This window comes from Numida meleagris, chromosome 14 (assembly GCF_002078875.1).
Source record: "Numida meleagris isolate 19003 breed g44 Domestic line chromosome 14, NumMel1.0, whole genome shotgun sequence".
Classification (NCBI taxonomy): Eukaryota; Metazoa; Chordata; class Aves; order Galliformes; family Numididae; genus Numida; species Numida meleagris.
The window spans coordinates 4,526,867-4,540,297 of NC_034422.1; the positions used below are offsets into that span (position 1 = coordinate 4,526,867).

The 13,431-nt window shown below is 43.2% G+C and overlaps 1 protein-coding gene across 4 annotated transcripts in view; it reads right to left on the bottom strand.

The window, feature by feature from the left end:
• Positions 1-13,431, bottom strand: part of TMEM132B (transmembrane protein 132B) — a 190,795-nt gene that overhangs the window by 37,725 nt on the left and 139,639 nt on the right. For 3 of the 4 annotated variants that reach the window (XM_021412778.1, XM_021412777.1, XM_021412776.1), the window contains exon 5: positions 518-661. In XM_021412778.1, coding sequence (XP_021268453.1) covers positions 518-661 — 144 coding nt within the window. Of the gene's footprint in view, positions 1-517; positions 662-7,509; positions 7,585-13,431 lie in introns of those variants that run through there. The other variant, XM_021412780.1, reaches the window with a different exon arrangement.

Sequence of the window (13,431 nt, forward strand, 5' to 3'; positions counted from 1 at the left end):
TAAAACGCAATTAGATGTATGTTTGTTTTAGAGGATATTATTTATTCCCAATATTGGTAACAAGCTCATTCAGAGTTGTGAAAAATAGGAATTGTATTTAATAATGGATGCAGAAAACCCACACGAGGATAAAGATTCCTGCACAGCAAGCTGACTTTTCCCACGTGGGATGTATCAGACAACAACATGTTCTTCCTTGCTAGCTCCCCTGGCCAGCAGCAAAGATCAGGAACACGCTTTCAGCATCCCTCGCCCTCTCCCACAGCTTACGGAAAGCACCAGCACAAACGGCTCCGCATCAGTCTACAGAAACATGCTCACCCTGCGTAACCTCTGGAGACCAAATTCCTCATTGCTCAGTGGAAACCACCCACCACTGCAGAAACAGCTGTGATTGTATAAAACAACGGTCCATGCAAAATCCCACATGCGGGCTAGGTCCCAGTATAGCGGTAGCGGAGAAGATAAAGGAAAAAACTTGTGAATCCCTCATGCCCATCTCACGTGGGCACCTTACCTTTATGACGTCTTCATCAGCTGATTTGCACTCAGTGGACTCTGAAACATCGACGACCGACCCGTCCTCCTGCACCGCAACAACCTTGACTGGCACTGACACCGTTTTCCCCGTCAGGATGGCCGTGTTAAGGACTTCTGTGTCCTGTATGCACACACACAATTATGGGATGGCCATTAGAGAAGCAAAAAGCGTAGAACACTGCAGAGATCAGACCGCAGAACCAAAACTTTCCCTTGGAAAGGGACAAGGGAGCGACACTGTGAGCTCCCTGCAGTCAGCGGTGTAACAATTTTCTAGGCCAAAATTTGTGTCTGGACCACCAAGATCTGGTTTGACAGACATACAGATTTACTCTTTCTGAGCTCATTTACAGGTTTGGCCGCTGTGGAAATGAAATCCATAACGCAATGACGCGCGAAGACACATCTGCGGGTTGGCAGAACCTCAGCGCGTTTCAAGCACCATCTCCAGGGGTGTCAGCGGCTCATCCCACCCTTATGTCCCAAATCATGCCCGGGATGTAGGAGGCAATTGCCAAGCACTACAGTAACAGCATTTCTTCCTTACTGGTTCAGCTAACAGTTGAGCCATTTGTCCCTTTTCTGGACATAAATATATGATTAGAAAAACCATGCATGTGGCATGCTATTACCAACTAAGCAATGTCATATACAGTTTTTCTAATCTTTCCCCATCAAAATCCCACCTGGAGATGTTTTACCACATTTATCTCTAATCCTGACGAATTCACAGCGCTGGCACTCTAGTGACTGCATTAATACAGCCTTCCTCTGCATCTCACCGTGGCTGCATTTTGATTAATTGCACCAAGTGAGTTGCCCAGAGGTCCCTGCCTTGCGTAAGCAGAGCAGACAGGAGGGGAGCAGCTCTGATGGAGGCCTGCAGAGGAACACGTCTCTGCTTAAGCACTGCTCACTGCAGGCCCAAAGCTTCACACAACCTCTGCTTCCAGAGAGATTCAGCTCAGCCTTGTAGAAAAGCCTTCAAGAGGAAATACTGCTTTAAATCCATCTGCTGCTCATTTTTCAACTTCCATAAAACGAATTGCTTGCCAGTTGGGGAAAAAAAAAAAGTTGCTTCCAACTAATCTAACTTTAAATTCCACTATTAGGATTGGTGGAAGAATAAACGGATTTTAGTGGAAAATTTGATGGCAGCTTGCATAGGGAGATATATTCACTATCATTTACTTTTGTCTGCTTGCTAGATTGATAGAAAATAATGGGCATTGACCACAGGCTAAGGACAGCTGGAGAGGTCCAGTAAATACTTGCAACTAAGATGTATTCTTAATCAATATTCGGAAACTTCTACAAAAAGCACCCTGAATTAAATGAGTAGAAGTACTAATAACGCTAGCGCCAGCTAACTAATATAGTCTGCTAGAGCTTTATGGGCAGTCATGTTCCAGAAAAGCACTTAAACGTGTACTCCAGTCCATTTCTGTTCAAAACAGCACAAAAGTATGTGCCTCAGCTTGACACTTAGACTTCTCTGTGATTTAAGCACATGTGTAAGTGCTGTCCTGAATAGAGATGTTTTTCTGAATTACACCTCATGAAATAAATACAATCCTCCTTGTCCTGCTCTCTGCCAGGCACCAGCCAGATGTTTTGCACAGTAAATGACTGGGTTTTGTTTACGTTGAATGGGATCATTTATCACCAGCTGCCACCCATGACAGAGGGACACTGGCAAACAGAGATGTGAAAAACTAAAAGTGCGAAAGAACAAGTGGAAAACCTTTACAGAGACTGAGGTTCAAACCAAACTAAGAAAATTCACTGCTGTGTGAGAACAATTAGCTGCAGCTCGGGTGGAAAGAGGTTGTGTAAACCAGGTGAAGACGAACAGAGGGTGCTTCATGCACAATACAGCAGAGAAGAGGTAGGCAGATGGCACCGAACCAATGGCAAACATATCTACTCCATCCATTAGATATAAATGTTGGCCAAATACATGATGTCGACATGGTGGTTTTGCATCCTGGTGTGTCAGCAGGCTGCTTCTAAGACGCTCCTCAACAACAGTCTTCTTCAGTGCATCACGAGAAGCAGTATTTTTGCCAAGGTCACGGGCAATGCACATGCGCCTAATTCTGCTTCTAAACCACTTTCTCTTAGCACAGCTCCATAACTCCTGTGTGTCAAGGGCAGGTAGCACTATAGTCCAATCCAAAGCCCTACTGAAGAACAGATGAAAGATTTCTTCTGACTTCAGTGGACTTGTAATCAGGTTCTCAGCAGGCCTGAGCTAGCTCCTCCTTTGCTTCTGCACTGCTTGTTGTACCACCCTACTGCCAACCCCACCTCTGTGACAACAAACACAACCTCTAGTCTCCTACTAACTCCGAAGAGCTGCTCAGCTTCCAAGCTGAAGTCACACTTTGATGTTCTGAAGGATAATGCAAAAAGATTTACATCCTTCTGTAAACTGCCTGTGAAGCTCAGTGAGAGAAAAGGGCTCAGCAGTGACACATTGCCACTCCTCCGCTTGTAGGTGCTCTGCAATATGCTCACCTCTCTCTTGACACAGCACTGTCCCGAACCTCCCCTCCATCCAGTAAGTACAGATACCCACGGTGCTAATTAGTTGGTGCTGCTTCACAAAGCTACACTTCACTGGCAAGCAATTCTGCCATAGAAATCAATATTTCAGATGCCTGATGCCTGCATCGGGTGTTACACAAGTATAATAGGCCGTGTAAAGACCTTTTTAAGAGCTGGCTATTTATAGACTGACAAAATGTATTTCCTCTGAAGAAGAAATATGAAGGCAGAACTGAACTAATTGACTGTCTGTTAGATTTATAAGCAGACCTCGTTTTTTTTTTTATTTGCATCTTCAGTAGATTCTGTTAGGTTTGTCTTCTATTTCCACAGTAAGGTTTTCTGCAGAAAAAAGTGTCAGTGCATGGAAGACACCTGTGCTGGCTACTGTCAACATCACTGAGCTCTAGAGAGAGGTAATAACGCTGATTTACGTGGGCAGGTCCCACGGCATGGCACAGCATCCCCGGACATCTGGAGCACCACCCAGGGCCCAGCACCAACCTCTCACCACCAACTCCCTGCAGCTCCCAGGTGAAAGATGGAATCCTTTCCTACTTCCTCGGCCATGGGTTTAAGGTGGGTTCTTGACCAAAAACCTGGAATTTAAGCACCCGGGGCAGAAACTACACATTCACATTGCGGCACTATCCCTGAATAACAATTACGTGCATGTTTAGCTCCGTTCCTTCTCTGTACCTGAATGCATTAGTACTTCAGCAGAGCTCTTCTTAATTACAACTGTAACCTGCTAATAGCGTTTCTTTGTTGTCTGAAGGAATCTACTTCTTATCCAGCCTAGGCTAAATTAAAATTTAATACAACATCAGGTCGCAACAGAACTAGGAAGCAAATGACAGCTGTTTAATTAAAACCTAAAGCTGATTAGATGGCACTACTGAGAGAAATACTCAAGAGGAAGAGTAGAAAACTACTGAAACTCAAGGCCAGGATAATGGCTTTATTTAAATATGAATAAACCCTGCACACAGCCTTGGTAAATGTTTGACAACTCATTGCTTTGGACAAATGGGGGAGAACTGTGAATGGGAGAGGCGTCAAGAGCCACAGCAAGCTGCGATTCCAGCACCACTGTTCCTGGGGATGTGACCAGGAGCAGGGATCCCTGAGGAACTCCAGGCACTGAGGTCCCAGTAATTAGGCTTTAAACAACTCCACGTTGACCTAAATCCTCACCAGGCCTATGACTTTCGCAGCTCACCCAACCACTGCAAGCCAAGAAGACAGTGGTGTACTGTACAAGGAACCATCTCAGGGGCCTTAATATCCACACCCCAGCCCATGGCCACCAGCCCACCTTTCCTACCCCTCGGGAACACCCCACATCCCTCTCCTTTCCACAGAAACCCTGCACAGACCCAATTTACTGTGACAGACATCATCCTCGTGATTAATACACAAGCTGGATGCGCTTTTTCAGAGGTTAACAAAACACGCTACAGTACAGCAAACCCAATAAACACTCAATTGTAAATCAGGAGGGAAACCTAAAGCCAACCCTATTCCACTGACAAATGTTACAGCTAAATGCCTTTTGGCATTTAGTTGAAATGACTGTCTTTAGTGAGGAAGGCATAGACCTGAAACATTTGTCTGCAGAATTGCATTGCTTCATTATTATTTTTTCCCCAGAGTGTACCTCGTAAAAATTCATTTGTAACATTGGAAGGAATCTTTAGGAACCAGTTCTCCTGCCTGGAAATGGCATCTCTTAGAAAATGTAAATTATAGGGCAGATTGTGACGTGTGGGCTGGGCCACGTTTTTTTTTTTTTTTAATATATTTCATAAATTATTCAGCACCTTTTTCTTCAGATCAAAGAGCAAGGCAATATAAGCCCATTAAGCACGCTTAATATATAAATTAGATGCTTTGCTGAAATTATTATAATCCAAAGCAATTCTGTACTTTCCTCCCCTCATAGCTGACTACTGTTTTAGCTTTCCAATACATATTAATGAAGTCTGGTTGCTAGAAAGCTATTTCGGTGTACCACCGTTATATCAGGTAAGATTTACCATTTTGCAACCCAGTGGTGAGAACAAACAACTGAGACTGTGTTTATTAAACGCATAAACAACCTTTGCAAAGAGCTCACATTGTTCTTTAACATTTTTCCTCCCTACATTTACGCAGCGGATCCACATCGTGCACGGAGCCAGACCCACAGCAGTGGTGGTGGCTTTGGTTGTTGGTGCTGCTGGGTGAACCAGCAATCCTGCTTAATGAAGGGCTGAGCAACGCTAATTCCTCATCCTGCAAATATCATTTCACTTGTGGACTCGGCTGTGGAATCAGCTGCTTGCCAAGTTTTCAAGTGTCAGAGCCACACACAAGTCCTTCGATGGGTTGATGGCTGGACTAGATGATCTTAGAGGTCTTTCCAACCTTAATGGCTGTGGTCTTACAGTTCTACACCACCAAGCCACACCTGCTGCTCAAAGCTCCTTCCCACTCCCCTCCAACTTCCTCTGTCTCCAGCTGTTCCCTCATTTCAGCTTTTATCTAGTGTATTGCAATCAGGAGTGATCAGTTATGGCAGATGGTAAATCACAAATGCTGCTGTCAAAGTTAAAGGTCATCCTTTACCTCCTTTGTTTACCTGCAAAATAGCTTTACTTCATATTGGGATCCCCAAGGAAGAATAGGCAGGTGTATATATTCTGCAGAGGAAATTAATGAATGGAGATTGAACCATACAGAGCAGTTCTTAATCACTGATTCTTACAGAACAATGTAAGCAGCGACTATTAGCCTAACTGAATATTATTCTGGATGCATATTACAGTGCAGGCTGCAAAAACAATTTGCTACAGCACAAAAAAAGCACGATACAGATTCCAAAGCAGAATCTCATTCTATAACTTGTCCTTTTGCATCAGAAACACTGAAGGAAGCTCTTCTCTTAGCAGAGTGTACCTGGCAAACGCGATCAGACAGTGGAAACTGCCTTGGAGTTCGTCAAAACTGAAGTTGAGATTTATGCCATTTCCATGTTGTTTTTTTTTTATGATGGAAATTCAGCTCGTTTAGAGGTTTATGTAGGATGAATAAGCAAAAGCTGCTGCTGAAGGTGAAACCTGATTAGAAGCAGACACTGTCATATCTAGGACCTGAGGCAGTTTTATTTTATTTTTTTCATAACTCAGAACAGATCTGCCCCCATTAAGCAAAGGTTCAGAATGCAGCCTGGTGCACTTGGCAGAAGTAATTGCAACCTGTCAGGCAGTCTCCACTGGCTCAGCTAAGTACCAGTGCCTTCTGCATCAGCAACAGACCTTTCATGGGACCGAGCTCCTGCTATTTCGCTTCAGCCCATTATGTCCCAGCAGACTTTATTCTCCAAACCTATGTTAAACATCATGACACCATCACTCCAGAGTACATGCCTCAAGCAGAAGAAATGGCAAATTCTTACAGCTGAAGAGCAGCTATCACACATCTGATTTTAGTTGTTTGCACAGAGAATACAGACTCCATTTGCTTGCATTTCTGGGATTTTTAGCAGGCTATGAAATAAAGGACCTAAAGTCAGCCTAAAAGTATTATGGTAAACTCTTGCCAATCACCCACGCTGGGATTTGCACTATGTTTAACAATCTACAACTCACCTGAGCATTCATCTGATAGCTCTGTGCCAGTTGTTCTCAACAGAATATCACAGATCATTTAATGCTGTTGGTTTTTCCTTTCTTTCATTACAGAGAAACAAAACCATATTCTGTTGGTTAATAAAATCGTGGGCTATCTCCATTAGAAATCAAATGATATCCCCCTGACCTCAAGAGGATTCCAAATGGGGAAAGCTGCCTGGTCATAAGCAATGACATAAGCTTGAGTATGAACCAATAAATAAATAATTCTTTTCAAATGACCATGAAACAATCACCTGAGCATTTGTCAAAGACTTTTTCCACAGAAGAATCTGGGGAAGCCATGTTTTGTCTAGTCTATGAAATGTAACTGTTGGATTCACTTGAGTGTCAGCAGTTATTAAAGATAAATTTTACTGGTCAACGTGAAATCTTGCTCCTCTATCTTTGTCCCACTGGTTTCAGAACATTTAACAACATTCTTGGTAACCATTTCAAAGAATTTCCTTCCTAATTTCATAATTTCTTTCGGAGAAGGCTGGAAGAAGGGTTTTTTTTTTTTTTTAAGGAAATTCTATGCTATGGGGGCAATGGAAGAGTTGGCAACTCACCAGCTTGAAAAGGCTTCCGTTTCACAAGTGCAAAACTACAGACACTGAAACATAAGGTTGCATATCACGTGAGTTTACTGCTGCAATCTGTGTGCTCATCATCTACCATGAGAGCTACCTGGGCAGAAATCCATGTCCTTCTGTAATAACAGCTGTTTAATGCTATAGAAGAATGCACAAATTAATTACTGCACCTCTCTGTGACTTCCCAACATCCTGCAGGAGCATCCTCTCAAGGAAGGAGCATGGCTCTTTCTCCTTTGGCACACATGAGGCCATTCACACAATGGCTATGGCATAACAATACCCATTTATGAGCAAAACAAAGTATGAGGGAAAGCAGCTGTGACATGGAATCACAGAATCATAGACTTGCTAAGATTGGAAAAGACCTTCAAGATCGTGAAGTCCAACCTCAGCCTAACCATGCTACCCTAACTTGAACAACCCACCGCTAAATCATGTCCCTGAGCACCACATCAGATGGTTTTTAAACACATTCAGGGATGGTGACTCAACCACCTCCCTGGGGAGCCCATTCCAGTGCAAGGTCCTCTGAAATCTCCCAATAGCAGACAGTTGTCTAGCGTTCACTGAGGGGGTTCAGGAGAACTGGATTTATATCTTCTCCCTCAGTACTGTTCAAATACTAGTGTAAACCCTGAGCTCATAATGTACCAAATACATTCAATGAAAAACCCTATTTTCAGGACAGAGCTAGATGCATATACTCACTGACTCCTTTTGAGAAGCACGTTACATAGTTTAAAATGGAATGGAGATCTGCTGGATGCTCACATTCATTGTACTGCAAAAGGAGGATATCATTTTCCCAAGAACTTGGATCTGACAGGAGAGACTCACGCAATAGCTTGTCCAGGGAGGGAGAGTCACCATCCCCAGAGGTGTTCAGGAACCATGGGGATGTGGCACAGAGGGACACGGTCAGTGGGCATGCTGAGGGTGGGTTGATGGTTGGACTAGATGGTCTTTGTGGTCTTTTCCAACCTTAATGATTGTGTGATCATCCAAACAAGATTTGGGTTTTTTTTTCTCTTGAAGATGGCCTTATCTGTCAGGACCAGACTACTACATGCACTTACTTTGCCTGTGCAAGTAATTCCATGGGCTTCCATTTGTCTGCTCCTGGGATGTAACATCCACGCACCCAGCACAGCAGCACTGCCTGTCAGCAGCCCGTGCCCACTGCCAGCTCTCACTCATGCAGCCATCCCTCCCTGGCAGCTGCTGCCTCAGCCACATATCTCAGGACAGCCTAAGTGACACTCTGGAAGTTTTATCTCTCTCTATGGCCTGTTATAGGGCTCAGATGTCTAGTTTAGCCTTGATGGCTAGAGGAGAGAACTCTATTGCTCCCTGTTTTCAATTACAAACAATCAGTATCTATACATTTCTGTTCTGTTATTTACTCCTAGGACAACATTAGCAAGTATTTACACCGCTGCATGATTCCTAACTGTGACACAGACTTCTACAGCCATGCTTTTTATCTGCTTCACTTCACAAAGCTGCCTGCCACTGTATTTGGTGCAGCAAAACTGCAAAGCAAGAGGACCTGCCCATAGCCAGCCCAGGCAGCAGCCATTACTACGGCTGCCAGCTCAGAGCTCTCTGATGCTTCACTCCCTGATCGTGGCAGCATCCCCCGCAGTCCACCCCGTGTCCTTGCACTGCCCCTGTGCCCGAACAAGGTGCTGTGTTACCCTTCTTCCACGCGTACTTTTTGCTTAAACAAACAAAACCAACAGAAGATGCCTCCTGCTCGTGTTTAGAACCGCCTGCAAACTTCTTTGATGCAGAAAAGATACGACAAAAACCAAGAATGGTAAAAGGGACATCTATGAGAATACGTTCTTTTGGGGAAAAAAAAAGCTGAAATTAAAATGTGATTTTTTCAAATGACAGTGTTCATTTATTTGAGTGTTTGAGAGTCTTCTGACTGTCCTAAGGATTTCTGGAGGTTTCTCCTTCCTTCCCCTCCTTCTATGTGACTTGCATTTTTGCCCTTCATTTTTATTTTTCTATCTGTTCACCTTGTACCTGCTCAGAAGTGCTGTCAGTTCCATCCTGCCTCTATGTCTGATTACTTCTTTTTCTGCTCAACTTTATAAAGAACGACCTCTGCTTTATTCAAGTTCAGAATGAAATCCCATTTTTTATCTTTCATGATTGAATTTCTCAGCACACTGTCTGTATTTGCTGCAGAATAGGACAATATCATCGGTGTTCCACGAGTCGAGCCACTGCTTTCAGAACTGCAGTGTTCTTCCAGAGTCCATCAGCTCTGGGGAGACACAGACCCTTGAACTGAAGAACACCACAAGAACCTCTGAGTTAAGACCGGATTCTGCTCTCAGACTGGTGCGAGAGAGCAATTACAGCAAAGATCATGAAATTACACAAATGTAAAAGTCCTGTGGAATCAGGATCAAACTATTTAATCTTTCACCTTTTCCCATATGGCCTTCATCCGTTCTAAAAATTACAAACTGAATGTTTAATTTAAATTACTCCTTACAGCACCTTATCCTTCAGCAGCACTTTAAAAACAGCTCTCAGCTTTGCAAGGGACAAGATGGTTATCTCCATTTTACAGATCAGATAACGAGGCAGGAAAATCCCACCAGGCCGATGACACAACGAGAAACTGAATCCCTGTTTCCCACGTCCTGGATCCACGCCTTTCCTGCAGGATTACACTCAGCCTGCGGCTGGTTCTGCACACTTTAAATACCGATTCCCTCATCTTTCCCACCAAATGGTCTTTCTGCTGTAAATGCTGAGCATGCAGCATCTCAAACAGTTAATTTATTGGCTGGTTAACTGAAATTCAGCTGTGCAGCAAAAAACAAATGCCAGTGATTGTAAAGAAATACAGAAGGCCACAAATAAAGCGGCCAGTAACAGATGCAAGGAAAGAAAGACTGTCTTACTTGCTGCTCTTAAGTGGAAAATGATAACGGCACACTAGCATGTATTCCAATGCTGTAGATAACTGCGCGCACTCGAGAAGATCACAGAATACCTCTTAATTTGAAACTACTGCAGAATGTTCCATTTAAAGAGGGCTTCTCACAGGTGGTTTGAAATGGGGCAAGACAATAAGTAGACAAGGGGGATGACATTAATGCTTCTCAGGAACAGGAATAGAAAGTGACAGTATTATTGGTTTTTGATAGAAGCATTCTGTAAGCAGACAAAGGTCTTCACTTGTGATTCTGTGAAAGCAGGCACGTATCAAAATCACAGCATGTTTCTTTGATAAAGAATTTGAACAATGGTTCCTTGTCCTTACCTCTGTGCCCAAGCTCAGTCCAAGCAGACTCCAAAGTAACTTTAAAACTTTTAGTTTTAAACGTCTGCAAACTACACAAAGTAGTGGCTGACTTGTTATTCTGTCCCAGCAAAAAGCATTGAAGGACAGGAGGAAGATGAAAACAGACCTTCTATCTTTGCTTCCAAAGCATTATCTTCATAATTAGCCTTTAAAAGGCTTTAAGGCATTATTCAATTCAAACTTTACAATTATTTCTTTAAAACCTGCTACATTACGAGTAATGGGAAAAATACCGATCTTCCAGAAAGACAAGCTAGGTACAGCAAGTGAGTAAAAAGAGAATTACCCACTTCATGTTAAAGAACTCATCTACAAGAACTATCTTGGAGGAGGAAAATGTCCCCCATTTGCTGCCATTTTACTTAACGTGAAATGACTACACAGCCCAACTCCCTGGCGAAGAGAAATTAGATCACCATCACTGGACTGTTCAAATAGAATGAATAGTCGCCATTTTCATCCATTAAGGAAATTTATCTTCCTTAAAACTGGCTGTGTTAACTATTCATTCCTTCCTCTCTCTCTAAAAGTGGGCAAATTTCCAAATGACAGTACATGTACCTCTTCTTTTGCAGTATGAATTTCAAATTGTTTACTGTTGTAAGGTAGGAAGAAGGCCAGGTCTAATACCCTGTGCTTTCTTGTACGGAAGCTGATGGGGTCCTCTTGCTGTATAGTCATTGCTCCTGCTACAGGGACAGACAAATACAAAAAAATATGCTTTTTACAGAAGATGGAGCTTAAGAAAAGATACGGTTCTGTGGCATTTTGACACATCATTTTAGTGAAGGAATGACAAAGGAGGAGAGAGCGTTGCATCTCAAGGCCTTCATAAATGTATCGTAGAATTCGAGCTCAAAAGTGCTCTCACTTGAAAGCACCCCTATACAATTACGGCTTCGAAAGGAGCAAGGGCTCCTCACCTTCCATTTCTTGTTATGTTGGCTTTTTCTCTTCCCTTTCTTACACTGCTCAGTATTCAGCCATGTTCTCCCTCCTGCGTGGCAGCTCGCCTCCTCAGTGCTTGAGATGGGCTCACATGGCACAGGCCTGGGCCAGTACTTCCCACAGGTGAGAAGGACAATGAAACAAAATGGCACAGTTCTCTGAGCGAACCAGCCTGCAGATTTGCTTTCAAAGTGTTCCTCTAAAATGTCAAAGTCTTAGATGCATCGAATGATAAGTCTGTCATTCAAAGACACCAACTTCTTGCATCTAATTGCAAAACCTCAGTGGGGGCATTCACCTGCAACAGCTGAACCTCTGACTGCTGGGAACAAGAAAGTCCACGAAGAAAAACATACAGAGAACATGGTGAGTGAAGTATCTCATTTAGTATTGTAATTTCAAGTTTTCTCAGCAGTGGGAATCTTCTGAAAATAGATAAACTGGATCTCGAAACAAAAGCTGTTTCAATGCATCTTTGGTTTTTTGCTATGCTGCAACCTCATCACTTTCCAAAAGGCCAAGATCTACTGCCAGAAGGCATCTTACCACAAAACACAGAAAAAGATGGTCAAAAGCTTCTCCATTCTCGTGCTTCACTGCAGGCTAGCTTTGAGTAACAAATGTTTGTTCTCATGGCCAATACAACACAAGGTGGTCAACTAAAGCCAGCCTTCTAAGACCAGCAACTACAACAAACACGTTTTCCTGCTTTTTTTCATTTTTTCTTGTTAAATAAAATTGACTTTAACAAACTGTCTAAAGGTTATACGTTCTTAAATGAAACAATACCTGGCATTTTAAACCCCTTCTTCTTCATTATCAGAGGTAACTGTGTAAGCTGTTGATTTAGTTTTGGATCTTTCCCTCAATAACATTGTAATTGAACTCTGGTATGCACATCCACTGCAATGTGACAAAATCTATTACAGAGAACAACCCAGAATGAAACTGCAACCCTGTTTCTTCCTAATGACAAGCTGAGATGGGAGTGGAAGAGATGAGGTGAGCTTGCTTTGAGCGAGTCACTGAGGGGTGGCAGCAGCCTGACACAGCCTCGGCCACGTGAAGCAGAAGCCTGTCCCATGCTGCCATCCAACAGCTCCGTCTGCAGGCTGTAGCATCCATTCAGCATGGCTGTGCATAGCTCTTGTAGCCTGCCTTTCCCCAGCTTCCACAATATATCCTTCCCACTTATTCAGTATGGTCTCCTGGGGAAAACAAAGCCAGAAACCCCACATTTCATTAAAAAAAAATTGACATGAAATGTGGACTGGGATATGATATGTAAAGATTTTGCTATTTTTACATGTGCGGTGATATTTAGAAAGGTTGAAAGTGATGTTTAGGTTTTATCTATTTCTGGTCACACGGATTGCCAGAGGATTTTTCTGAGAGTGACTGCCTGCAGTGTGATGGGACTGAACACGTAGAAAATGTGCTGGGTTCCAAGACTTCATTCACAAAGCGTTGCTAGCGATTCTGATTAACCATGCTCCGCCCTGAAATTTAGGAAACTACCATAATCTGGCTGCTGAGCTTCGCTCCTGTGTTACCAGCACGTGTTTCTCTGAGAGCCCGTGTCAGTCTAAAGACAGCTTTTCCAACGCACGTTTTGCTGATGACGAAAGCTTTGTATTTATCATTCCTTCCGCATGCCCACAAAGAGTGGTGTGAGCATGACTATAAACTGAAGGGAAAAAAAAGGACACGGTGATTAACGGAGCAGATCAACCTCCAAAACACTCGGACAGCTGTTTCGACATACTGAGTCTTTGAGGCCAATATGCTGAAACAGCTGTTCTTACATATA